Here is a 26,369-nt window from a genome sequence, read left to right as displayed (position 1 = left end):
GTTCTGTGACTGACGTAAGGGGGCTCCCATTGAAAAGCACCAAATCAATACAAGAGTGTGTCAGGACTCCACATAGAGTCACAGAGTCAGAGAGTTTTACAGCACAGAAAGAGGCCGTTCGGCCCATCGTGTTTGCACCGGCCATCAAGCACCTAGCTACTCTGATCCCATTTTCCAGCACTTGGGTCCGAAGCGCTGCATGCTATGGTGTTTCAAGTGCTCATCTAAATATTCCTTAAAGGTTACATCCTGCTCTCTGCTGAACTTATGTGAACTAACCCAGCCCAGCAGTACAGAAGCTACAAATTGGAATGTGAAACAACAGGGTCCTGGAAAAACCCAGCAGGTCTGGCAGTAACTGTAGGGGGAGAGAACAGACCTGCTGAGTATCTCCAGCATCCTCTGTCTGTTTCAGAGTCCACTATTCCCTGTACTTTGCTTATTTTAGTGTACACATTGGACTCAACTCAGGGAACCAAAGAGTTCCCGATCCTGATTAACCAATTTCTGTTGAGAATATATTTTGGTGTGCCCAGCCAGAGGAGGTTTAAATTCACAGAATCACGGAATCGTAGAATCCTACAGTGCAGAAGAGGCCCTTCGGCCCATTGAGTCTGCACCAATGCATGAAAGGCCTTGACCTGCACACCTAATCCCACTTGGCAGCACTTGACCCATAGCTTTGATTGCTTAACTCGTCCACAAACATTCAAACCCTCCACCACCGATGAACAGTGGCAGCAGTGTGTACCATCTACAAGATGCAAAGCAGTAACTCACCAAGGATCCTTTGACAGCACCTTCCAAACCCACGACCATTGCGCCATGTTCACCTTGTGCTGTCACTGGCGTCCCCCTCTGGGTTCCTACTCAGCCTGATGGGCAACTGGGCCCCCTGCATGTGGGGTGCCCCCTCTAGCCTGCGTCGATGCTGCTGCTTTCTCCGGCATCTGGCTGCATGGGTTGCCACCAGCACCACGAGGGCAGCCTCTGCGGGACCAACCAAACCAACCATATTGTTATATCTGTAATGAATTGAAGGAGAGAGACCGACAATGAATTAGGGCTTCCACCCTAGTACCCTCAAATCCCCAAGCCACGTGCCCCACCTTCCCTCAGAGTTCCATCCACCCAGACAGTTTTGCTGGAAAACCTCGCTCTGCAAACTCACCTCAAATCCACAGCAGTAGTCCCTAGACTCCAGACCCTAGACCTCTGCCAGGAACATTAGGGAGACCGTGCCCAGGTGCCCTCCCCTGATCCACACACTTATCCATTGGTCGCGAGGATATCCCCAGTGCTGCAGCCAGTTCTTGAGTGTTCGATTGTTGGCTGCTGCCTCTATGATGCTGACTCTTCTCGAGGTCAGGCAAACTGTTCAGGCTTCAAAGTTTGAACGAAATGCAATGCAATAATCATCATCTGAGACATGGCACGTGTACCCACAGAAAGCCACTTGAGTAATATTTTATTGGAAAAACAGTCAGTATTAACAAAGATTTCAAAATCAACTATGTAACATTCCACATCTGAAAAATGAATGAAAATCGCTTATTGTCACAAGTAGGCTTCAAATTAAGTTACTGTGAAAAGCCCCTAGTCGCCACATTCCGGCGCCTGCTCGGGGAGGCTGGTACTACCATTCATCAAAAAGGAAACGTCTCTATTCCAAATTGTTATTTTAAAAATAAATTTAGAGGATCCAATTGATTTTTTACAATTAAGGGGCAATTTATTTATTTCTTTTTCTAAATTTAGAGTACCCAATTCCTTTTTTCCACTTAAGGGGCAATTTAGCATGGCCAATCCACCTACCCTGCACATCTTTGGGTTGTGGGGGCGAAACCCACGCAAACACGAGGAGAATGTGCAAACTCCACACGAACAGTGACCCAGAGCCGGGATCGAACCTGGGGCCTCGGCATTGTGAGGCAGCAGTGCTATCCACTACGCCACCGTGCTCCCCCTTTAAGGGGCAATTTAGCGTGGCCAATCTACCTAGCCTGCACATCTTTGAGTTGTGGGGGCGTGACCCATGCAAACACGGGGACAATGTGCAAACACCACACGGACAGTGATCCAGAGCCGGGATCGAACCTGGGTCCTCGGCGCAGTGAGGCAGTAGGGCGAATCCACTGTCCGACCGTGCTGCCCCTATTCCATATTGTTACCAATGCAAAGCTATATCAGCTCATTTCACAAAACATACCCAACACACATGTCACCCCTTGTAGGATCCTCAACAGAAATGGAGGTCCAAAGATGTGCAGGTTAAGAGGATTGGCCATTCTAAATTGCCCTTGGTGTCCAAAAAGGTTAGGTGGGGTTACTGGGTTACGGGGGTAAAGAGGAATGGGTGGAGGCATGGGGCTTAAGTAGGGTGCTCTTTCCAAGGGCCGGTGAAGACTCGATGGGCTGAATGGCCTCCTTCTGCACTGTAAATTCTATGTATCAGTACCATTCTCCGTCCATGAGCCGTTATTGTGCAGGGCCTCCCACACGGCCCAATCTCACTGGGACCAAATCCTGGCATCCACATATTCCACTGGCGCACAAGGTGCAGTTGAACATCCCCGACTTCCAGCGTGTTTAACCCGTAGCGATGTGATAGTTACATGTAGCACTCACTACACCAGCAACAAAAGCATTTCTTCAACATCCTTATCCGGTTGCTCATTTGGATAAGTGTTGCACACCAGGTCTTGCAGCATCTTTTTGCTTCAAACCTGATTGTCTTCTGGACTCATATGTCCCCCTGAGCCTGGTGTTCCAGGTATCTTCGAAAAAATTGTCCTTCTTTCAGGCTGCAGAAAAAAGAAGGAAAGAGAAGCAGCATCCTCCAGGCATTGCCAGCTACAAGCAGCAGACACCACCTGCAGCATCGCTTCATAGCTGTGAAGTGCTCTCACAACTAACAAGGCCAATTTCTCATTAGCAGTATCCTTCAGCTGTGAAGCTAGAGGCTGCTCACAGTCAAAGGGAGTTAAAGTGACCTTCAGCACAGAACCAAGAGCAGGGCTCAGACCTGGAAGTGTTTGGTAGGACAGATAGGCAGCAGTTGTAGTTGCCCCTGTTATTTGTATTCACAATATTTAAAGATGGCTTGAAGGCCTCACAGATGAAAAGCCCTGCCGGTCCTGGAGCGATCCCTGACCTGGAATAACTCAGCCCCCCCACCCAAGCCCAAGCCTAATCCCCGAGGTCCCCCCCCCCCCCACCCCAGCAATGGGCAGCAGGCCCTTGAGCTGCATGCCAGAAAATGAAACTGGCTACTCACATCCTCAGTTCCCCTCGGCAGCCACTGCGCCAGTTTCACGTTTTTAAAAACGAGTACTAAACGATGGCCATGTGACTTCTCGCTGGGCAGCCAGTTAATTCCTGTGAGGCCGTTACATTTGACTTCAATCTCATTAATGAGACAGAAATGAATGCAAATGAGGGTTAATGATACGCTCACCATATTTGGGCGTGACCCAGAACTCGCCATAAGGAGCGGGCAGGTTAGGTAGCAAACTGATTGAATCTCGATTTTGACCTTTCCCGCTATTTAACTGGCACACCCAGATCTGTGCTGGGTGCAACACAGTGGTTAAATCACGCCCCGTGTCTTCCAGCACAGAATTAAATAGTGGAACAAGCCAACAGGGCTGAATTGTTTAGTCCTATTTCTACATCTTCTGCATTAGTGCTGCCATAATGCTATCTTAGCACAGGCTCAGAACTCTTGATGATGTATGGTTGAAATCCTGGAGAATCCTATTTAATTTTATAGCACAGAAGGGGGTCATTCACCCCCATTGTGCATGTACGAGATCTCGGCTCGCCATCAACTCTAACAGTGATTCTTTCTTCACCCTCCCTTTAAACTTGTCCTGTTCTGTCTGCTAACTGACAATGGCCCTTTAATATCGAGAAAATCGAGCTTCACATGTCAGTCCCAGGAACTAATGACTTGTTTTATGGAGACGCCACATCCTGGGTTTCCCACATGTTTTATGTTCTGGAGTTGCAACATCAGAGAGTGGAAGGTGCAAGGGTTAATCTACTGAAGCCGAGAGGATTGTGGACAGACATTCTGCTCATTGGGTATGGTGACCAGAGCACTTGTGTATGTTAGCCATGGCTCAGTTGGTAGCACGTCTGTCTCTGAATCTCAGGTTTCTTGGTTCACGTCCCACTCCAGGGGCTTGAGGACAAGAATCAAGGCTCATGCTGCTGAACTGAGGAGTGCAGTCTTTGGGATCTCTGGGGTGGGATACTCTGTTTCTGAGACGAAGTGTTGACGCCAGCGCAGAATTTGTGAACTTTCAACAAAGCAAAACTGGCACTGAACCTTGATCGATTCAGTGACAGTGGAGGTGCTAGCACCATCTCCACGTGGAATACAATCGAGTCCAATGAAAAACAGTGCAGGATTCTCCGGGTCGGTGATTGACACTTAGACTGACAAGCTGCAGCCTCATATACACATTACACTCCCCACACACACTCATAACAGACAACAAGATGGCACTGGGTGTGCTGGAGCACGTCCATCCAGCTGATGGGTCAGCTGGGGTGAGAGGGCACCTGGGGGGGGGGGTGGCCTGGCCTGGCCTGGGGGGGGGACCTATACAACCCATGGCCCGATGTCCACAGTGGGATGTTAGCAGTGTGCGCAGCTGCCTGTCCGGCTGTTGCAATGGTGTTCCGTGCCCGCCCACCCACCCTGACCCACAGCCCACCTCCTGGCCACCCCCACTACTCCCCCCAGCCCTGGCAGAAGCTCCCCAGCCAGTGGCACGGCTGTCAGCACACTACGGCGATGTTGGGCACTTTCCGTACCCCCTCTCTCTCCCTCAGCAGCCACAACACCGATTTCACGATTTTTAAAAGCACAAGTGAACTGCGCCGTCGGGAACTCAGCCCATCAGAGGCGCAGAACCGTGGAGGTCCCGGAGAATACCAGGTCAGACCCGGCAATGATATTCTACGGGTATTTACTGTACCTGCGTTGCGAACCGCATTGACACCGCAGTCGAGATGACGGAGAATTGCGATTTGGCTTCCTGCCGTGATTTTGGCATTGGAACCTATTTTCCTCCCAATCGCGTTTCCCGATTTGGCATCAGCCAACAGAGAATCTGCCCCTGATGCTAAACTTTCTGCCTGCTCGGGTGGATGTTCAAGATCCTCGGTGCTATTTTGAAGAAGGGTAGGGCAGTTATTCCCTGTGACCTGGACAACATTTATCCCTCAATCAACATCACATACACACAAAAAGAACAGGGCTCTGATGGTTGTCACTTGACTGTTTGTAGAGGTTTGCTGGGCGTACACACTCTGAGCCAGGTTCGTTGATTTAAACAGTGACTGAAACTTCAAAAAACACTTCAATGGTTGTCAAGTGCTGGGAAACACCGAGTGGCGGGGATAACGCTAGCTAAATGCAAGCTTCTCCTTTATTATAAGTGTGCGTTTGTGCACACGCAGCAAACTCCAATGTCCTTTATGACTCGAGGCAGTGTTAGGAGTGGCACGGTGGCACAGTGGCTAGCACTGCTACCTCACAGCACCGAGGATCCGGGTTCGATCCTGGCCCCGGTCTCACTGTCTGTGTGGAGTTTGCACATTCTCCCCATGTCTGCATGGGTCTTATCCCCCACACCCCAAAAGATGTGCAGGGCAGGGGGATTGGCCACGGTAAATTGCCCCTTAATTAGAAAAAAAAAAGAATTGGGTACTCTAAATTTATATTTTAAAAAATCTCAAGGCAATGTTAAATGGCAAAAGACTAAAAGATCCGGGGCAGTGGAGGTTAGTGTCACCTGCCTGCGAATCTGAAGGAGGAAGGTTGATCATTGGGGAAGCAAAATGTCACTTTTCTCTCTGAGGTAGCTTTTCCTTTTAAATTCCAGAGATGAGGAGGAGGGGGGGGGGGGGGGGGGGTGTTAAAAGTATGCGTTTGTTTGCTCGACTCTTCCTTGTTTTCTCTCTCTCTCTCTCAATATTATTTAATTTGGGTTGTGCCTGAGGCCCTGCTAAATGTCAGCAGGAAACACACCTACACAGGAGCCGATACATGGAGCTGTGCAGTTCCAGCTGCTAATGCATTGACTCTCTCCCCCCCCCCCCCCCCCCCCCCCCGGAAAACATGTGAGGAACCTGCTTTCGAGCCTGGTTGCAGAGCCCACACAACACTTGACAACACACGGAAGCAATGGCTCGGCAACAGCTTATGCTTCCCATTTAATAGCAGCTATTTCAGGAAATTCACACTCCAACATATGGCCACGAAGATATGCCCACCCACAGGTAGTCTTGACGTAAAGGCTGATCCACCGTGCCATAGACTGCGAACAGCAACAACAGAAAGGGATGCAGCAGGTTGCCACCTTTGCAGAATAGCTGCTAATGAAATAGAGACAAAAAGGGTGCTTTTTGTTCTGTCAAATGGCTGACGTGAGAAAGAGGATTACTGTCCGTGGGGGCGTTTTTTTCCTCCCGCCCTCCCATTCTGTATTGAAGGAGAAGTTCAGGGGAATTATCCACGGGTTAGGAATGGAGGGAGTGCTGAAACCAGACACTCGGGAAGTTGCTGGGAAGGTCCAGCTCATGTCATCAAGCAGCTTGCAAAGTGGTGAATTTCTCTTTGTTTGGGACACATTCAGTGAGGTCAGTGCTGAGCGAGAAGCCGGGGGTTTTAATGCTGTAATCTCAGTGACAGCAGCACCCAGGTTTGTGTATTGCAGGCATTGCTTTTTATTTTGGACGAGCTTAAAAAAAAAGTGAGCGGATGGGACAAAGCCATTTATTTTTCACTCCCGTTATTCTCGCGTTTGAAAATCGTGCCAAACTCAATTAGCCCAGACGCTTCCCTTTTCTAACTTTTCACACGCTCCGATTGTTATTTTTGCCACTGCACAGCCCCTTTTCTGTGCTGGCACCAGAGCAAGAATGCTGAGAGACCAGCATTCACCCCCCACTCCTCTGCCGCCTCACTCTTTCCCCAAAATGCTCAACCCTCAGTCGGCAGCACTGAAACGGATTGTCGGGTCACTGTCACATGGCTGTTTCTGGGAGCTCCCCCCCCCCCCCCAGTGACTACATTCAAAAGTGTTACATTGGTGAAAGGTGCTTTGCACCTAGCTGGTGATCAAGTTCCATAAGTACGAATTCAGGAGTAGGCCACTCAGCCCCTCGAGCCTATCCCACCATTCAACAAGATCATGGCCTGATTTAAATTTTTTTTAGAATACCCAATACATTTTTTTTCCAATTGAGGGGCAATTTAGCATGGCCAATCTACCTACTCTGCACATAGATTTCATGGAATTTACAGTGCAGAAGGGGGCTATTCAGCCCATCGAGCCTGCACCGGAACCTTGGAAAGTGCGCTCTACTTAATCCCACACCCTATTCCCATAACCCAGTAATCCTATGTTTCCTTTTTGGACATTAAGGGGCAATTTAGCACGGCCAATCCTGCACATCTTTGGACTGTGGGAGGAAACCGGAGCACCCGGAGGAAACCCACGCAGACACGGGGAGAAGGTACACACTCCGCACAGACAGTGACCCAGCCGGGAATCGAACCTGGGACCCTGGAGCTGTGAAGCAACAGTGCTACCCACCTTGCTACCATGCCGCCCATTCTTTGGGTTTCTGGGGGTGAGACCCACGCAGACACGGCAACTCCTTTCCCTCATCTTTGACTCTAGGCTGAACTTTCAATCATACACCATTGCCATGTCTAAGACTGCCCATTTCCACCTCCAGACCATCACTTGCCCCCAGGGCCCATTCTTCAGCAATTCTGCTGCTGAGAGCCTCATTCATGCAATAATTACCTCCACACTTAACTACACAAATGCCCTCCTGGCTGATCCATCACATTCTGTCCTCTGTAAACTCGAGGCCATCCAAAACTCTGCTGCCTGTGTCCTCTCGACAACTGCTGTTCACCTATCAACCCATTTGGCTGCTGATCTACGCTGTCCCCCAGTTAAGCAGTGCCTCATTTTTAAAATTCTCATCCTTTTTGAATCTCTTCAAAACCTGCTCCCCCCCCCCCCACCCCCCCACCCCCTCCCCCACACACACCCCACACCCGCTCCCTCTCTCTCTAAGCTCCCTCTCTCTCTATCTCCTCCAGCCCTACGACCCGAAGAGATATCGCCACTCTTCCACTCCGCTTCTGACCTCTTGGGAACCGTGAATATTAATCAGTCCACCATTGAAGCTGCCTAGACCCTAAACTCTGGAATCCAATCCCTAAATCTCCCTCCCTCTCTCTATCCCCTTTAAGACACTTTTTAAATCCTACCTCTTTGACCCTATTTGCCCCAATATTTTCTTATGTGGTTGGTGTCATATTTAGTTTTATAATGCCTTGCGAAGAATCTTGGGCATTTTATTACATTAAAAGTGCTATATAAGTGTCAGTTGTTGCTGCTTTAGCGATTTTCATTTTGGGATAAGTATTGACCAGGACACTGGGAGCCCCCCCACTCTCAGTCTTCTTCAAATAACAGAATGGGATTTCTCATATTGAACTGAGTGGCCTTTGTTTAAGTGACCTCATGTTTGAAAGACAGCACCTCAGACAGTGCAGCATTCCTCCAGTACTACATTGGAATGTCAGCTTGGCTGGCTTATGTACCCAAGTGTCTGGGACAGGAAAGCACATCTTCTGATATAAATCCTCCCAACTCAGATTGGGAAATTGTCATCCATCCTCTATCAGATTGCCAGAAGCATTTTGTTTCCTCTGACGATCTTGTAGGGTGGTGATATTGGAAAAGCCACATATACTACCCATTGCTGGATGGCCTGAGATTGCAGTGGGGAGCCGTTTCCTTGAGCTCGCTGCAGTCCATTGTGGTAATGGTTTTTCTATGATATTGTTAGATAACAAATTTTATAGGATTTAACCCTTTGGCAATAAGGAAAGAAGGATATAGATCCAAAAATCAGGATCTTGTGTAACTTGAAGGTGGCCCATAATATTGCTACTTTCCCTCTTCGCAGGGGGTTACATAGATTACACATTGTTTTACAGCACACAAAGAGTTAATTTGGCCCATATGGCCCATGCTGGTATTTATGTTCCAAATGAACCTCCTCCCATCTTGCCTGATCTCACCCTACCACATCTCTTCTCTCTCTCTTACATACCTAACTCTCACTTAAATGTACATCTCACATTCTAACCTCACAGTGACTAAAGAGGCTGGGAGGTGCTGCCATGCTGTGGTGACTCTATCTCACCCAGTTTGAGGTGGGGATCACTGACATTAGCATAATTGAAGATGATCATTGAAATTTCTACAGCCTGACTCCCCCAATTCTTTTTTTCCAATTAAGGGACAATTTAGCCTGGCTAATTCACCAACCCTGCACATTTGTTTTTGTTGTGGGGGTGAGACCCACACAGACACAGAGAGAATGTGCAAACTCCACATGGACAGTGACCTGGGGCCGGGATCAAACCAGTCCTCGGCTCCGTGAGGCAGCCATGCTAACCACTGCACTGATCATGGCCTGATCTGATTGTAACCTTAATCCTACATTCCTGCCCACCCCCTATAACCTTTCACCCCAATAACCTTAACCCACAGCCGGGATCAAACCCGGGTCCTCGGCGCCATGAGACAGCAGTGCTAACCACTGCACCACCATGTTCGCCTGACTCCCCTAAGAAGGCAGAAGGCAATTGGCAATAGTTCTCAGCAGGCAGATGAGGAGTATCTAATCAGACAAACGGAGAGATACCTTCATGAAATATGTATTATAACTGGTCTTCGCATGAGAGAGACCTACACTTTTCAATATACTTTGAGTACTGCCCACAGGACAGATTCGCAAGAATACCAAATCTCAAAGGTAACAACAATTGATACATGAAAAGAGGGAATTGATTGGTGTATCATGTAGGATAAATTGTTCACTTTTGAGATTTGGTATTCTTGTGAATCTGTCCTGATGAGTGCAAGATGAAAAGCTTCAACAGCTTGTCTCTTTTTACATCAATATTACAAAACAACAATTATTTGATTACTTTGATTTTTTTCCCCACATTCTCATGGGCTTCAGACCACAAAACAAGCCCGCCTCCAAAACCATCCCACCAGCAGCTGAGCTTCTATAAAGTACGTTTCCAGGGTGTGGGCATTGTTGGCGAGGCTGACATTTATTGCCTATCCCTGGCTGCTCTGAGATGGCGATGGTGGGCTGCCTTCTTGAACCGCCGCTAGCACATTTTAATACAACTGAGTGACATACTACCTACTTCACGAGGGCAATTAGGCGTCGACCATTTTGACCCGGGTCTGGGGTCAAATGTAAGCCAGACCAGGTAAGGGTGGCAGATTTCCTCCTCTAAAGGATATTAGTGAAATAACTGGATTTTAAAAAATCCCACAGTTTCATGGTCACTTTTTAACTGAATGAACACGTTATTCCTGATTGGGAATGAGGGGGTCACTAATAATGGTCTGTCTGAGGCAAAGTAAATTAACATGTTCTCAATGAGCCTGGGACTGTATTCTGAAGCTTCTGTCGAGAGGTCTGGTGCAAATCCCTCGACACATATTGGAGACTCTACGAAATAATTTTTTCAGGTTGGTTCCTTTGAAGATGGGCGCCACAGACTGTTATGTGTTCTGCGCAGTTGATTTTTTTTTTGTGTGTGTCTCTGAGAAGATGAATTACTCTCGGGGCAGGAGGTTGTCAGCACGTGTGGGTTTTTTTTTTGAAGTTGTAATAATGAAGAGCTTTTAACGTGTGGAAGGCTCCGATGATCACATCAGACTTGATGAGCAAGGAAGCAAAGTGACCAGACACAACAGCTGAGGGTGTGAAGGAACTCCGGCAGTAGTAACAAAAAGCCCATTCTCATTCAAGAATTAACGGCCAAAATATAGCCAGGCGAAACAAGAGACTAGTCGCCTTGTGCACTCGGGGAGACTGTGACAGCCCGAGAGAAAAAAACCCACACTCACAAAGCCGGAATTTTGAAAGAGAAAACAAACTTTTATTTTCCACCCACACACACACTTTTAAAAAAGGGTTTTGAAGTCTCTATCTGCTAAAAGGCTTGATGTTTTACCTGACTGAAGAATTCGAGGAGGAACAGATGTGCCCACATGTCACTAACTGGCAGTTTTGTGTTTTATTCACAAAACCGGCTCCCAAAAATGTATCAACTTGGTCTCCATAATGGAACTGACCTGTAATTGGGATAATTACACCAATAGCTGATTTGTTCTCACAACTGCTAAACTATACAATCAGGCTGCTAAATTACAACCTGTTTTGGGGGGGAAAAGAAAATCCACAGTTCAAATTTACAAAGACGTTTCGTTTTTTTGGACCCCCCCCCCACCTTTTGGGACTTGTCCTGATGTTTGGCAGATGTGCAAGCGTGACCGGCAGACTTTCCGAATTCGAAAAGAACATGTTGTCCGCCCGGTATGACTCGCTCCCTGATCACAACACTTGCAATGTCACCAAACCGCTCACTGAGCCAGAGAGGTTTGTTTTTTGTTGTGTGTGTGTGCGCGCCGAGCTAGAGCATCCAGCTGTTGTTTCCGGGATTAGCAGGGTTTAATGTGGAGCACAGATGGACCCAGTACTATTGTCCAGAGTATTTTCAAGGCAAGGGGGCTAAATGTGAAGGATGAACAGTTGAGGGCTGATTGAAAAATCCCCTTGTTTAGTAAACTCTGCGGATTGACATTGTCCAATGTTGAATAAGTGAAAATAGGCTGGAGCATTACTTGGCATGCCACAGTCATTGTGGGAACAGGACAGGCTGGGACAAGGCTTGCAGCTGTTCCAGTGTTTTCGACCAAGCCATTAAAGGCTTAAACAAACCCATTATTATTTCCTCTGCTCCTGCAACTGTTTCTGTGATAAGATGCAACAAGCCCACAGCAGCCCCAGCCTATCACTAAAGTGTAGGTGGAAACTAAACTGGATGGACAAGCTGTTTCCACATAGTACCTCACCCTGGTAACATGGCCAAGCAAAAAACACAGCAAATTGTCCCTCCCAGTGAGCCAGGAATGACATCTTCCCTCACTGCAGACCGTGCATTCCTGCACTGCACCAAATCCTCTGGGTTGAGTTATTATCTAACTATATGTTTTTTTTTTTAAACTGCTAGGGGAAGTGTCTAATTACTTAATTATATATTACATATTGAAATGATATGCACTCAGGTACTACAGAAGTAGCAGTGCACTGACAACAATGCTGATGGAAGGTTGCAGCTTAGACTTCAGGACACTGTTTAACCCTTAGGCATCTGCACACAAGATTCAAGTGGACTTTCAGATTTGCACTGGGCTAAAGGTTAAAACTATCATTTTGACCAGATGTAGATGAGGTGCGACATGTTTACTCAATAAATGTTCTCATATATTTCCAGCGTCTTTTATTAACATGCACCTCAGGTACTGATCCATAGGTTGGCCACATGCAGGCCAGTCATACATGGCAAAGGTCAGATCTTTCCCTGTTTGTGTCTCAAAGGCTGTAATGTGGTTGGGCTTTTAATGCAAACATTGCACTCTTAGCAAAAAAATCATTTCATGATATATTCCGCCCCAACCCCATCCCTGAGCTTTCACATCATGATAATCCTCCTACCGCTAATTGCGGGAGAACTCTGCAAATGGAGTTTGCATCAGTTCATATTTTCACACCAAGATAACATTTCCTTTTGTGCACTGAGGATTAAAAGAGAAACAAAATGGAATAACCTTTAATTTTGTTATCATATCTTTGTTATCACCAATCTCAACTGTGCGTCCTGGATGGTCACCCATCTTCCACAAACATAAGCTCACGGTGGCACAGTGGCTAGCACTGCTGCCTCATATTGCTAGGGACCTGGGTTCGATTCCGGCCTTGGGTGACTGTGTAGAGTTTGGACTTTCTCCCCGTGTCTGTGTTGTTTCCTCCGGGTGCTCCAGTTTCATCCCACGGTTCAAAGATGTGCAGGTTAGGTGGGGTTACGGGGATAGGCTGGAGGAGTGGGCCGAGTTGGAGTAGTCTTTCGGAGGGTCGATGCAGACTCAATGGATCGAATAGCCTCCTTCTGCATTCTAGGGATTCTCTGTGATTCTATGGATTTAAAACTCTGCTGCCTAGATCTTAGCTGACACCAAGTTCTGCTCAATCGATAACCCCTATGTTTGCTAATCTTTATTCTTTCTTAGGATAGTAGCATCATGGCTAGGTGAGCACTTTTTATACATTACTAATTGTCCCTGAGAAGGTGGTGGTGAGCCCCCTTCTTGAACCTTTGCAATTCATGTGGTGTAGGTACACCCATGGTACTGTTAGGAAAGGAGTTCCAGGAGTTTGACCCAGCGACGGTGAAGGAGCAGCCTTATAGTTCAAGGTCAGGATGGTGAGTGGCTTGGAGGGGAATCTGATGATGGTGTTTCCATGTGGCCACTGCTCTGTTCCTTCAAGGCAGTAGAGTTTGAGGTTTTGGATGGTGCAGTTGAAGGAGTTTTGTCAAGTTGTTGCAGTGTATCTTATAGATGGTGCACACTCCTGCCACTGTCTGTTGGTGTTGGAGTGAGTGAATGTTTAAGGCATTGGATAGGCTGCTGATCAAGCAGGCTGTTTTGTCTTGGATGTGGTGTCGAACCTCTTGAGTGTTATGGGGCTGCACTTACCCAGACAAGTGGAGAGTATTCCATCATACTCCCGACTTGTGCTTTGCAGATGGTGAACTGTGGTCACATTAGCTTCAGGTTAAACAACGCCTCCATTTTAAATTTGAAGATTCTCATCCTTGCGTTCAAATCCCTCCATGGGCTTATCTCTATATAATATTGAAATGTTCTCCAGGCAACAAACCTTTTGAATTATTTGCATTCTTTCAATTCTGGCCTCCTGTGCCTCTTCAATTTTAATTCTTTCCAATGGTGGTCCTGCTCTCAGATTCCTTGGCCCCAGAATTCCCTTCCTAAATCCCTCTGCCCCTTGACTTTACCTTAAGTCAGTTTTTTAAAACCTAACTCTTTGACCAAGCTTTTGTACCTTTTAATTTGCTTGTTGTTAAATCTTGTATAAAGGTCCTGTGAGGCACTTTGTGGGTATTTCATTGCATAAATGGGGAAACATCAATGTAAGTTTGTATTTTATAAGCTCAGTGTAATATTGCAAGTAAGAAAAAGTACAACAGTTAAGATAATAACGAGTTTGTATTGCTGTGGTTTCCTCAAAGACTTGAAATAAGCAATTAAATGGTTGTCTGCACATTAGTCAAACACGTCACACTCAGTATGTTGAGGGGTCTTTCCCTGATTATGATCAGCCCAGAAATAAAGCAGAATGTGAGATAGAATCATAGAATAATTGAGGAGTACTTCGAAGTGCATGATAAAATGGGACTGGGTCAGCACGGCTTCGTCAAGGGGAGGTCTTGTCTGACAAATCTGTTAGAGTTCTTTGAGGAGGGGTGGCACGGTGGCACAGTGGTTAGCACTGCTGCCTACTGCACTGAGGACCCGGGTTCGAATCCCGGCCCTGGGTCACTGTCCGTGTGGAGTTTGCACATTCTCCCAGTATCTGCTTGGGTTTCACCCCCACAACCTAAAGATGTGCAGGGTAGGTGATTTGGCCACACTAAATTGCCCCTTAATTGGGAAAAAAATAATAATTGGGCACGCTAAATTTATTTTAAAAAAGAGTTCTTTGAGGAGTGAGCAAGGAAATTAGACAAAGGAGAACCAGTGGATGTGATTTATTTAGATTTCCAGAAGGCCTTTGACAAGGTTCCGCATAGGAGACTGTTAAATAAGTTAAGAGCCCATGGTGTTGAAAGATCCTGGCATGGATAGAGGATTGGCTGATTGGCAGAAGACAGAGAGTGGTGATGAAGGGGCCTTTTTCAGGATGGCAGCCGATGACTGGTGGTGTGCCTCAGGGGTCGGCATTGGGAGCACAAGGTTTCACAATATACATTAACGATCAGGAAGAAGGAACTGAAGGCACGGCATAGACTATTTTCTAAATGGGGAAATGCTTAGGAAATCAGAAGCACAAAGGGACTTAGGAGTCCTTTTTCAAGATTCTCTTAAGGTTAATGTGCAGGTTCAGTTGGCAGTTAGGAAGGCAAATGCAATGCGAGCATTCATGTCGAGAGGGCTAGAATACAAGAGCAGGGTTGTACTTCTGAGGCTGTATAAGGCTTGGTCAGACCCCATTTGGAGTATTGTGAGCAGTTTGGCCCTGTATCTAAGGAAGGATGTGCTGGCCTTGGTAAGGGTCCAGAGGAAGTTCACAAGAATGATCCTCGGAATGAAGAGCTTGCCATATGAGGAACAGTTGAAGACTCTGGGTCTGTACTCGTTGGAGTTTAGAAGGATTAGGAGGGATCTTATTGAAACTTACAGGATACTGTGAGGCCCGGATAGAGTGGATGCAAAGAGTATGTATCCACTAGTAGGAAAAACTAGAATCAGAGGGCACAGCCTCAAACTAAATGGATGATTCTTTAAAACAGAGATGAGGAAGAATTTCTTCAGCCAGAGGGTGGTGAATCTGTGGCACTCTTTGCTGCAGAAGGCTCCGGAGGCCAAAACGTTTTGTCTCTTTAAGATAGAGACAGATAAGTTCTTGAATAATAAGGGGATCAGGGGTTATGGGGAGAAGGCAGGAGAATGGGAATGAGAAAAATATCAGCCGTGACCAGACCCGATGGGCTGAGTAGCCTAATTTTGTTCCTATGTCTTATGGTCATATTAGAATCATAGAATGCCTACAGTGCAGAAGGAGGCCATTCGGCCATCAAGTCTGCGCCAACCCTCTGAAAGAACACACTATCCAGGCCCAAACCCCCGCCCCATCCCCACCTAAACAGACTCTAATGGGCAATTTAACAGCGCTGCATCTGCCAAGAAACACCTCGCTAAACATGCCCAAAACCGGACATAGATTTTTCGCTTCTGGGTTACAGTTGTAGGAAATGTGGCAGCCAATATGCACACAGCAACTCCCACAATCGGCAATGTGATAATAACCACATAATCTGTTTTTGTAGTGCTCATTGAGGAATTGATATTGACCAGGACACCAGGGCCAGTGCTTTACGTAGCCGGAGCGGGCGTGCATCTGACCCGGAAGTGTGTTGAATTGTATGAGAAGGCGTTGGGAGCCTTTCCTGACATCTTTGTGCATTTGCCTAATTTTGAGGTCGGTGGGCAGGTACACGAATCAGATGCGTGCCCACCAATAATTAAATGGCCAATTAAAGCCATTAAAAGTCCGATCAACAGCCATTTTAATGCTGCCCATGTGATTTGTAGCTTGCCGTACAGGCAAAATGGGTGAATGCCCATTACATTTAATCAAATATCATCATGTAAGGGCAAGATAAAAGGCCCCCAGAGCAATTTCTTTGTGGTAGAGCTCATACCAATGTGAGTATAGAGTTTAGCTTGAATTTTTTGTTATTGTTTAGCATTTGAGGCATGACCTTTAGCACTTCAGGACTTCCCTGGAAGGGTTTCCGGAGATTTGGGGGCCAGTGTTCCATCATTTGCAAGGCACTGGTCCTTTGTATCTTTTCCAATGGGGATAGTCTACTCTGCTGGTGGGACTTAGAGAGGGGCAGGTCACAGCGTATTGCAGGTGCAAGAACGATGTACTCCTGGTGTCTGATGGGAGTCCTCGGGGTCACCTGTGGCTGGTGCGGTTGGCTCATCTGTGGAAGAAAGGCACAAAATAATTGAATGTAATCATCACCGTCATTATATATGCTTGATGACCTGCTGAGACAATGGAGAGAAGCTGCATGGTGCATTCTGCATTGAAGCTTTAACAGGCACTCTGACTGGGACAACTCACTTTCCGATAAGAGGGGCCTGTGAACTCTCCCGTACTCATGGCACACACACACCTGGGACCTACATACATCTGGGACCTACACCCATCTCACCATGACTGGAGGAGTGAGCTGGCCAATGGCAATCCAAATCCAGAGCATTTCTCTCACTCCTGGCCAGGTCCAGCAGATTGGGGGCTCCCCACCAGTTCAACGGTGCTCCACACTATATAGACTTGTCTTCTCCTGACAGGGGATAATAGAAAGCTTCATTAGTGTCTATCTTCCTTGATGTCCATTCCAGATGCTTCTTCGCCCCACACGGGCATTTAGTGGGCCATTTCACTGTGACACACCTCCCCCCTCAAATGCATTGTCGCCTATTGTGCTGACAGTCCAGCCTTGGCAGGGCAGGTTTCATTGCCAGTTGGCATACACACTCTGATCCCTGAGAGCCCAGGGGAACAGACATCTGACCACACGTCTTGGCACAGGTTCATGCTACTTCTGCACTTACTCTTGGAGCACTAAAGGCAGGTGCTGCCGCCTAACCTCGTGCCCACCCACCTTGGCCGCTACCTTGGTCCAGGCCTTCTTTGTCAGGAGGGGTGACCTTCTCTTCCCGTCCCTTGGTATCAGAATGTTTCACCTGGCACTGACCTCCTGCACCAGCACAGACAGGCACTCATCTGTAAAAAGGGGGGGCCACTTTGCCCACCCAACGTTCCCTCCGGCCTTCCATTTTTCAAACATTCAAAGTGCTGATTTGTTGCAACTGGCCAATTAAGGCCCGCCCAGTGTGTAACATATCTGCCAGTTGGATCTCTGTGCAGATGATGGTGGGTACCACGTCGGGCACCAAGCCCAATGAGGACCCAGCAGGGGTGGGGGTTAAAACAGAGGAAGCAGCTCCCTGAATGCTGCCAGGAGTAGTGGAGGAGGCTGAGGGCTTCAGACCAATAACTCTACTGCTATCCAGCAATGCCATCAGCACCAGAAGGTCATGGAAGGCAGGAGGAGGCAGCATGGTGGCGCAGTGGATAGCACTGCTGCCTACGGCACTGAAGACCTGGGTTCGATCTCGGCCCCGGGCCACTGTCTGTGTGGAGTTTGCACATTCTCCCTGTGTTTGCGTGGGTTTTGCCCCCACAACCCAAAAATGATGGATTGCCCCTTAATTGGAACACAAATAATTGGGTACTCTAAATTTATTTAAAAAAGGATCTTAAATACTTCAATAAGTTCACCTCTCCTTCTTCTAAACTTCCAAGGACATAGGCCCAAAATAAAGGGGCAGTGGGAGCCAATCCCTTGAAAAGTAAGCTGTTAAAAGACTTGCCAAAGTGCCTGATACCAAGAAGCTATCCACCTCTTAGCAATAATGCTGTATTGAGTAGCCCAGCTGAACACTGACCTGCATGAGTGAGTGGGCTACAGTGGTTTATCTGAATTTAAGCTCATCACCTATTAATTGACACACAGGTACTCAGTTACTCAAAAGAAATTGTCACTCAGAAATCGAGTCTTAAAGAGATAATTTTTTCCATGTGTCATCTTTCTCAATAAAGATGTATTCGTCTGATTCCTTTATTCCGTCATACTCGCCCACCCTCCTGCCCTTCCGCAGGACTCACCTCAGCTTAACAATTAGTGGTGAGGCCTTCGATGATCACCCCCCCTCCCAGGTTAACTAACTGACTCCACAAGGAAACGCAGAAATAGACCATTTCCTACAGTATCACTGATACAGTACGCGGAAGGAATGCTTTTTAAAAAATATCGGCGATGCGTTTTGATCAAGGGGTTTAGCCAACGTTGCAAGAAATCGAATCCATATCTTGCCCGCACCTAAACTACTTTCCCCAGCTGCCAAGGTTTTGAGCAAAGTTCAGCAGCAAACACCATGCCTTAACTTACACATTTTATTCGCGAAAGTCAAATGACTTTGGGTGGTATAATCTGACAACTTCTCTAGTCCAAAAGGGAATTTTCCTGGTGGGTCTGTTAGCAAATGCTTCTCTGAGATGCTCTACTCCCCGTTGAGTATACAGTCAGGATCAAGTGCTGACTTGTGTTACATTGTAATCTCTGTATTGACAGGTTATGTTTTTTCTTTATTAGCCCTTAAGGCAGACTAGCACTTGCAAAGGGATGGGAATGTTGAATTCATCTGAGAACTTTCTAGTCATTTTCAATAACATCACTTTTTTTTTCTGTAAATTTTTTTTTTCTTGGCAGCGCAGTCCCTGGTAGGAACCATCTGTCACTCTGTTTTCAATGCGTTTTTCTGAGTCTTCATGCTTGGCAAAGTCACTTTTATCTCCAGAACCTTTAGAAGTTCTGGGGCTTCCTGCCGATCTCGCCTGTGTAAAATATTCTGCACAGCTGTTTGTTTTATTTTATTTGAGATTATCCGTAATCCAAATATAGTTCGTGTGCCTCTGCTTGAAAGACAACACAGTTGAGCTTTGTAAAGAGGTAATGGAGACTTGAAGGGGAGAAAGAATAATTTTTCCTCAGGAGATCCAGCCTCTGATTTTTATCTAGTCTGTATTCAATGGAGCAGCCTAATGTGACCCCCCCCCCCCGCCCCCCCCCCCAACATGTGACAAAAAAGAGCCAGTCACAACCTGATTACATAGAATGTCCTGCACCCAAACAGGCCACTCAACCCAACTAGCACATACCAGTATATTTTTTTGTTCGTTCATGGGATGTGGGCGTCGCTGGCTGGGCCAGCATTTATTGAATCTCTGAGGGCATTTAAGAGTCAACCACATTGCTGTGGATCTGGGGTCACATGTAGGTCAGACCGGGTAAGGACGATAGATTTCCTTCCCTAAAGGATATTAGTGAACCAGATGGGGTTTTATGACAATCGACAATGATCATCATTGGACTTTTAATTCCAGATTTGTTATCAAATTAAAAAAATAAATAAATTTAGAGTACCCAATTAATTTTTCCAATTAAGGCGCAATTTATCGTGGTCAAGCCACCTGCCCTGCACATCTTTGGGTTGTGGGGGCAAAACACAAGTAAACACGGGCAGAATGTGCAAACTCCACATGGACAGTGACCCAGAGCCGGGATCGAACCTGGGACTTGGGCGTTGTGAGGCAGCCGTGCTAACCACTGTGCCACCATGCTGCCCCAGATTTTTAATCAAATTAAAATTTCACCATCTGCTATGGCGGGGTTCGAGCCCAGTCCTCAATGCATTACTCTGGGTCACTAGTCCAACAACAATACCATTACGCCACTGCCTCCCCTCATACTGCACATGAGCTTAATCCCACCTTACTCATCCCAGAGTGTTAAAAGAGATGGCTAGGGAAATTGTAAGCGCACTAGTGATAATTTATCAAAATTCACTAGACTCTGGGGTGGTCCCAGAGGATTGGAAAGTAGCAAACGTGACACCACTGTTTAAAAAAGGAGGTCGGCAGAAAGCGGGTAATTATAGGCCAGTAAGCTTAACTTTGGTTGTAGGGAAAATGCTGGAATCTATCATTAAGGAGGAAATAGCGGGGCACCTGGAGGGAAATTGTCCCATTGGGCAGACGCAGCATGGGTTCACAAAGGGTAGGTCGTGTCTGACTAATTTGGTAGAATTTTTTGAGGACGTTACCAGTGCAGTCGATAACGGGGAGCTAATGGATGTGGTATATCTGGATTTCCAGAAAGCTTTTGACAAGGTGCCACACAAAAGGTTGCTGCATAAACTAAAGATGCATGGCATTGAGGGTAAAGTGGTAGCATGGGTAGAGGATTGGTTAACTAACAGAAAGCAGAGAGTGGGGATAAATGGGTGTTTCTCTGGTTGGCAACCTGTAACTAGTGGGGTCCCTCAAGGATCAGTGTTGGGCCCGCAGTTGTTCACAATTTATATAGACGATTTGGAGTTGGGGACCAAGTGCAATGTGTCAAAGTTTGCAGACGACACTAAGATGAATGGTAAAGCAAAAAGTGCAGAGGATACCGGAAGTCTGCAGAAGGATTTGGATAGGTTAGGTGAATGGGCTAGGGTCTGGCAGATGGAATTCAATGTTGCCAAGTGTGAGGCTATCCATTTTGGGAGGAATAACAGCAGAATGGATTATTATTTAAACGGTAAGATGTTAAAACATGCTGCTGTGCAGAGGGACCTGGGTGTGCTGGTGCACGAGTCGCAAAAAGTTGGTGTGCAGGTGCAACAGGTGATTAAGAAGGCTAATCAAGTTTTGTCTTTCATTGCTAGAGGGATGGAGTTCAAGACTAGGGAGGTTATGCTGCAATTGTATAAGGTGTTGGTGAGGCCAAATCAGGAGTATTGTGTTCAGTTTTGGTCTCCTTACCTGAGAAAGGACATATTGGCACTGGAGGGAGTGCAGAGGAGATTCACTAGGTTGATCCCAGAGTTGAGGGGATTAGATTATGACGAGAGGTTGAGTAGACTGGGACTGTACTCATTGGAGTTTAGAAGGATGAGGGGGGATCTTATTGAAACATATAAGATTATGAAGGGAATAGATAGGATAGATGCGGGCAGGTTGTTTCCACTGGTCGGGGAAAGCAGAACTAGGGGACATAGCCTCAAAATAAGGGGAAGTAGATTTAGGACCGAGTTTAGGAGGAACTTCTTCACCCAAAGGGTTGTGAATCTCTGGAATTCCTTGCCCAGTGAAGCAGTTGAGGCTCCTTCTTGAAACGTTTTTAAGAAAAAGATAGATACCTTTCTAAAGAATAAAGGGATTCGGGGATATGGTGTACGGGCCGGAGAGTGGAGCTGAGTCCACAAAGATCAGCCATGATCTAATTGAATGGCGGAGCAGGCTCGAGGGGCCAGATGGCCTACTCCTGTTCCTAGTTCTTATGTTCTCATTGGATCAGCATATCCTTCTATTCCTTTCTCCCTCTTGTGTTTATCCAACGTCCCCTTGAATACATCTATGCTATTCGCCTCAACTACCTCTTGGCACTGAATTCCACATCCTAACCATGCTTTGGGTAAAGAAGTTGCTTCTGAATCCTCCATTAGATTTATTCGTGACTATTTTTATTTTATGGCCCCTTGGTTTTTGGTTTCCTTTACAAACGGACACAAAGTCTCAAATGAACCCTTTTCTAATCTTAAAGACCTCTTTAAGATTTTGGTAAATAGTCACAGCGCCAGGAATGAGAAATTGTTTTGTTTGTTGCAGTGTGCGAGTGTGCCTCGGTCAGGTATCATGTAACAAGGCAAACATGACTCCACCCACACGGGCTCAATAATAGCGCTTAACCCAACCTTTGGATAATTGCCTTCCACACTCCCCGCACTAACATGTCATTTACATTCTGAACATTCCCATCACTATAAATAATAATTTGTTTCTGAGAGAGTGAAGATAGGTGAGGATGCATTTATATAATAGGGATATTGTCTGTGGATGGGAGGCTTGATTTCAGTGGTAGTACTGAAGGCATATTTTTGTGCATTCAAAATATGCATTTAACTACAATTTTATATTATTAGTGAGGAGTGGCGGTGAATGTCGGGAAAAAAATACTGGTTTCAATCATGAAAAACCCAACATGAGCAAACAATCGCTTGAATCATTGAAACATTTACTGACCAGGGTAAAGAATTCAGGAGGTTTGAAATCCTCCAGGGCACTTCTGGTAGACTATAATCAACGTCTTAGGGGTTGTTTTTTTCTGTTGCGGATTTATGCAGAACGGCAGCAATAATCTTCGCAGAGGCTTTGCAGAAACTCTTGAAAAACTGAACAAATTCAACTCCGTTCTTTTCTCCAGTCAGAATTTACCAGATGAGGCGCTGAGGACCCAGATTTGATCCCGGCCCCGGGTCACTGTCTGTGCGGAGTTTGCATATTCTCCCTATGTCTGCGCGGGTCTCACCCCCACAACCCAAAGATGTGCAGGGTAGGTGGATCGGCCACACTAAAATTGCCCCGTAATTGGAAAAGTAAAATTTTTTTTTCCAGAAGATGGGAGAGGATGTAGTGTGGTCATACACAACTAAAAGAAGCAGGCAATTAATAGTACATTTGAATGACCAGACAGAGCTTTCACCCCTGGGCACTGGATTCAAAATAGCTTGGGTGGGATTCTCTGTTCCTCAATGCCGATTTCATAATCAGTGATTGGCCGGAGAATCACTTTTGATGGTGAAATCGGCGGCGCCGCCTGTTTGACACAGGTTTGTATGCTTCGCCTCTTCAAAATGGCATCACCTTGTCACGCATCACACGCCGTTGGGACCGCCTTAGTGTGTCACCAGAAGGCCCTCCCCCGATGCTCAGCCCCCGATGGGCCAAGTTCCCAACCGCACGGTTGATGTGTGCTCTCAGCGGACTGTGTCGAACACTGCCACAGTCGGGTGGGACCTTGCTGCTGGCTGGGGGGGAGGCGGGGGGGGGAGGGGGGGGGGCTTCCACGAGGGATGGGGTTCTGGTGGCGAGTGGGCAGGGGATAGCCAGAGGGGCACTATGTGGCAGTTCGGGTCCACGCACAGCTGGCGCCATGTTTTACGATGCGACTGCTGCAGGGTGTCGCCGTCTGCATGCGCAGCTATGGACCCGGCCATTCTCCGGCCATTTCCTGGCCATTCTCTGGCCATTTATATCGTGGGAGCCAGGCGTTTGTCGTGGCGCGGCTGCTAGCCCCTCACCGGTTGCAGGATTGGTGAGGGGCCGCCGCCGATTTCTTTCACATAAAACACCACAGATCCTCCGCACTTAGACTCAGAAATGGAAAATCCAGCCCCTTATGTCTATGGGAGGAGTGTTCCCATTCTGTTTGCTTTGGAGTTCAGGGGCAAAATCTTCTGGCTGTTCACAATGGTGGGATCTTCCGGTCCCACCGACGGTGCATCCTTGCTGTGGGTTTTCCAGCAGTATGGGCTGGGTTCAATGGGTAACCAGCAGATCCCGCTGCCGGCCAATGGCAGGCCGCCTCTACGACGTCGAGAAACAAGCCACGGGGGAGGCCAGAGAATCTCGTCCTGGTGTGAAATGAGTTTACACTGTCACGGCCCACTTTCTGATTGGTATTGCCCTGCACTATTTAGCACCAATTTGGCCGCATGACTCTGAATAGCATTTTGAATTGCCAGAGTGGGAGAGGGAAATGTTTGCACATCATGCAATTGAATTAAAGTATATTGCCAGACTTGTTCAGCGGGAATAAAATCAGAAAATGTAGGGCCTGAATTTCCTGCCCATTGGATGCAATGTCATTTGAAATGAAATGAAAATCGCTTATTGTCACAAGTAGGCTTCAATGAAGTTACTGTGAAAAGCCCCTAGTCGCCACATTCCGGCGCCTGTTCAGGGAGGCTGTTACGGGAATTGAACCGTGCTGCTGGTTTGCCTTGGTTTGCTTTCAAAGCCAGCGATTTAGCCCAGTGTGCTAAACAGCCCCTGAAATGTGAACACTTGTTCCTTTCTCCACAGATGGCACCTAGCCTGCTGACTATTTTCCAGGGCCAGAGGTTCAGGTATAAAGTTCAGGCGCAGGACCGACCCGGAAGTGAGCAAAATCACACGGGAATACATCAGATCGTACCCTTGCGCAATATTTCACTCAGTGGGCACATGCGTGAGTTGGAGGCGTGCCCGCCAACAATCTAGAACTTAATTTAAATTAATTAAACACCAATTGACTGGGATTTTTACACTACCCTTCTGCATTTACAATTGGCGGGAGGGCCGATTGGCCAGGTGGCCTTTACGTTTAAGCTGTAACCTCGATTCAGGTCAGGCCGCAAACAATAATAATGATAATCTTTATTATTGTCACAAGTGGGCTTACATTTACACTGTGTGATGAACGGTTACTGTATTACTGTACCCTTATCATCATGTAAGGTGATGGCCCCTTTAAGACCGGGCTTGGTACCCTGGGGGACTCCGCCTCCAGCTCCGCCCACCTGGGAACCGAATATAAAGAGCCGCCTTGTGGGCGGCACCCAGTAAGCACCCGTCTCGGCACCAGGCTAGTTCTTAGCTTATTAAAGTCTTCTTTACCGTTTACTCTCTAAGCGTCGTTATTGAGGGTACAATACACTGCAATGACTCAAATATATTCAAAGATCTGCCTCTTGCACCTTTTCGGGAGGCGTGCTCTAAAGGCTTACAACCATTTGAGAGAAAAAAACTTTCCCAATGTCTGTCTTGAATGAGTCTATGGGAAGAAGAGCAAGGGGAGTTCTCCCTGATGCCTTGACCTCATCTAACATCAAGAATACAAATTATTTGAATTTTCTCATTGCTGTCTGTGATAATTTGCTGTGTGCATTTTTGATTCCTGGGTTTCCCTACAATGGCTACTTTTCAAAAGTGATGAATTGGCTGTAATGTGATCTCAATGTGCTGAAATGGAAAAGGTGCTATATAAACGCAAGGGGCTGGGTTCTCCGTTTCTGAGGCTAAATGTCGGCGCGAGCGGAGAATCTGCGGGAAGTTAATGCCAGGAAAATTGGCGCGAACCCCTCACCGATTCCAGTACCGGTGAAGGGCTAGCACCGGAGCCGCGTGAAACTCCTGCGGATCGCGCTGAGAATGGCCGGGTCCCGGGCCACGCATGCGCACGGCTGACGACCGGCACCGGTCCCTCTGTAAAATATGGCGTGGCCGTGCGTTATCCCTAATAACCCGTGACCCCCACAACCCACCCCCTGGCCACTGGCCACCCCCCCACCAGTCCCCCAACCCTAGCAGAAGCCCCCCTTACCAGCGGCATGCATCCCAACCAAGTGTGGTGGCGCTGGACATTGTCCGCAGTCGACACGCGGGGTTCCTGCCCGCGCCGTCGGGATCTCTGCCCATCGGGGGCAGAGCACCGCGGGTGGGCCAGCCATGGCGTTGGAACGATGGGCAGCGCACAACACGATGACGCCGGTCTGAGCATGGAGGACCGGCGTCAAACCGACGGCAGCCCCGATTCCGGAGTCGGAATCCATTCTCCTCCCGATCACGATTTTGGCGTCGGGCTACAGAGAATCCAGCCCATGGTCTTTCAAAACTGACTTTATTTCCTTGCTGTCTCATAGCATGAGCCTGAAGTCACACGTAGACCAGGTCAGGCCAGGATGACAGGTTCACCGTCCTGAAAGATACAAGTGACCCTGTTGGGTTTTTAACAAAAGGCCCAACAGCTTCAATATTTATTAATGTCAAGTTTACTGGTAGGAATTTCACTCAAACCTCTTGGGTTCCCAATAGCAGTCCCATAACCATACAACTAGCATATTCACTTTATCACACGTGGGAAAATCTGACCACGTATATGGGACATGCGGTGTTGTGTTGTGTGCTGCATGCATTCATTTGTAATGTCATTTCTTTTTAAAAAAAATGTCCATTCTCTTCTGACTGAAGACATGTTTGTTTGACGTTTTCTTTCTAATATTCAGCAGGTTCAAGGTCAGTTGCCTCCATTGATGATCCCGGTGTTTCCTCCAGACCAGCGGACCTTAGCAGCTGCAGCAGCCCAGCAAGGATTCCTCCTGCCTCCTGGGTTCTCCTACAAACCTGGAGGATGCAGTAAGTGCCTG

General features: G+C 47.2%; 1 protein-coding gene across 9 annotated transcripts in view; it reads left to right on the top strand.

Moving 5' to 3' along the window:
- The window catches only part of sox5 (SRY-box transcription factor 5), a 516,307-nt gene that overhangs the window by 305,863 nt on the left and 184,075 nt on the right, over nucleotides 1-26,369 (top strand). For all 9 annotated transcript variants that reach the window (XM_072471812.1, XM_072471809.1, XM_072471813.1 and 6 more), the window contains one exon: nucleotides 26,229-26,358. In XM_072471812.1, coding sequence (XP_072327913.1) covers nucleotides 26,229-26,358 — 130 coding nt within the window. The remainder of the gene's footprint in view (nucleotides 1-26,228; nucleotides 26,359-26,369) is intronic.

Source organism: Scyliorhinus torazame, chromosome 13, assembly GCF_047496885.1.
Source record: "Scyliorhinus torazame isolate Kashiwa2021f chromosome 13, sScyTor2.1, whole genome shotgun sequence".
In the NCBI taxonomy this organism is placed as follows: Eukaryota; Metazoa; Chordata; class Chondrichthyes; order Carcharhiniformes; family Scyliorhinidae; genus Scyliorhinus; species Scyliorhinus torazame.
The sequence above is the reverse complement of the archived record's forward strand: the minus strand, read 5'-3'. Positions and strand labels throughout refer to the sequence as shown.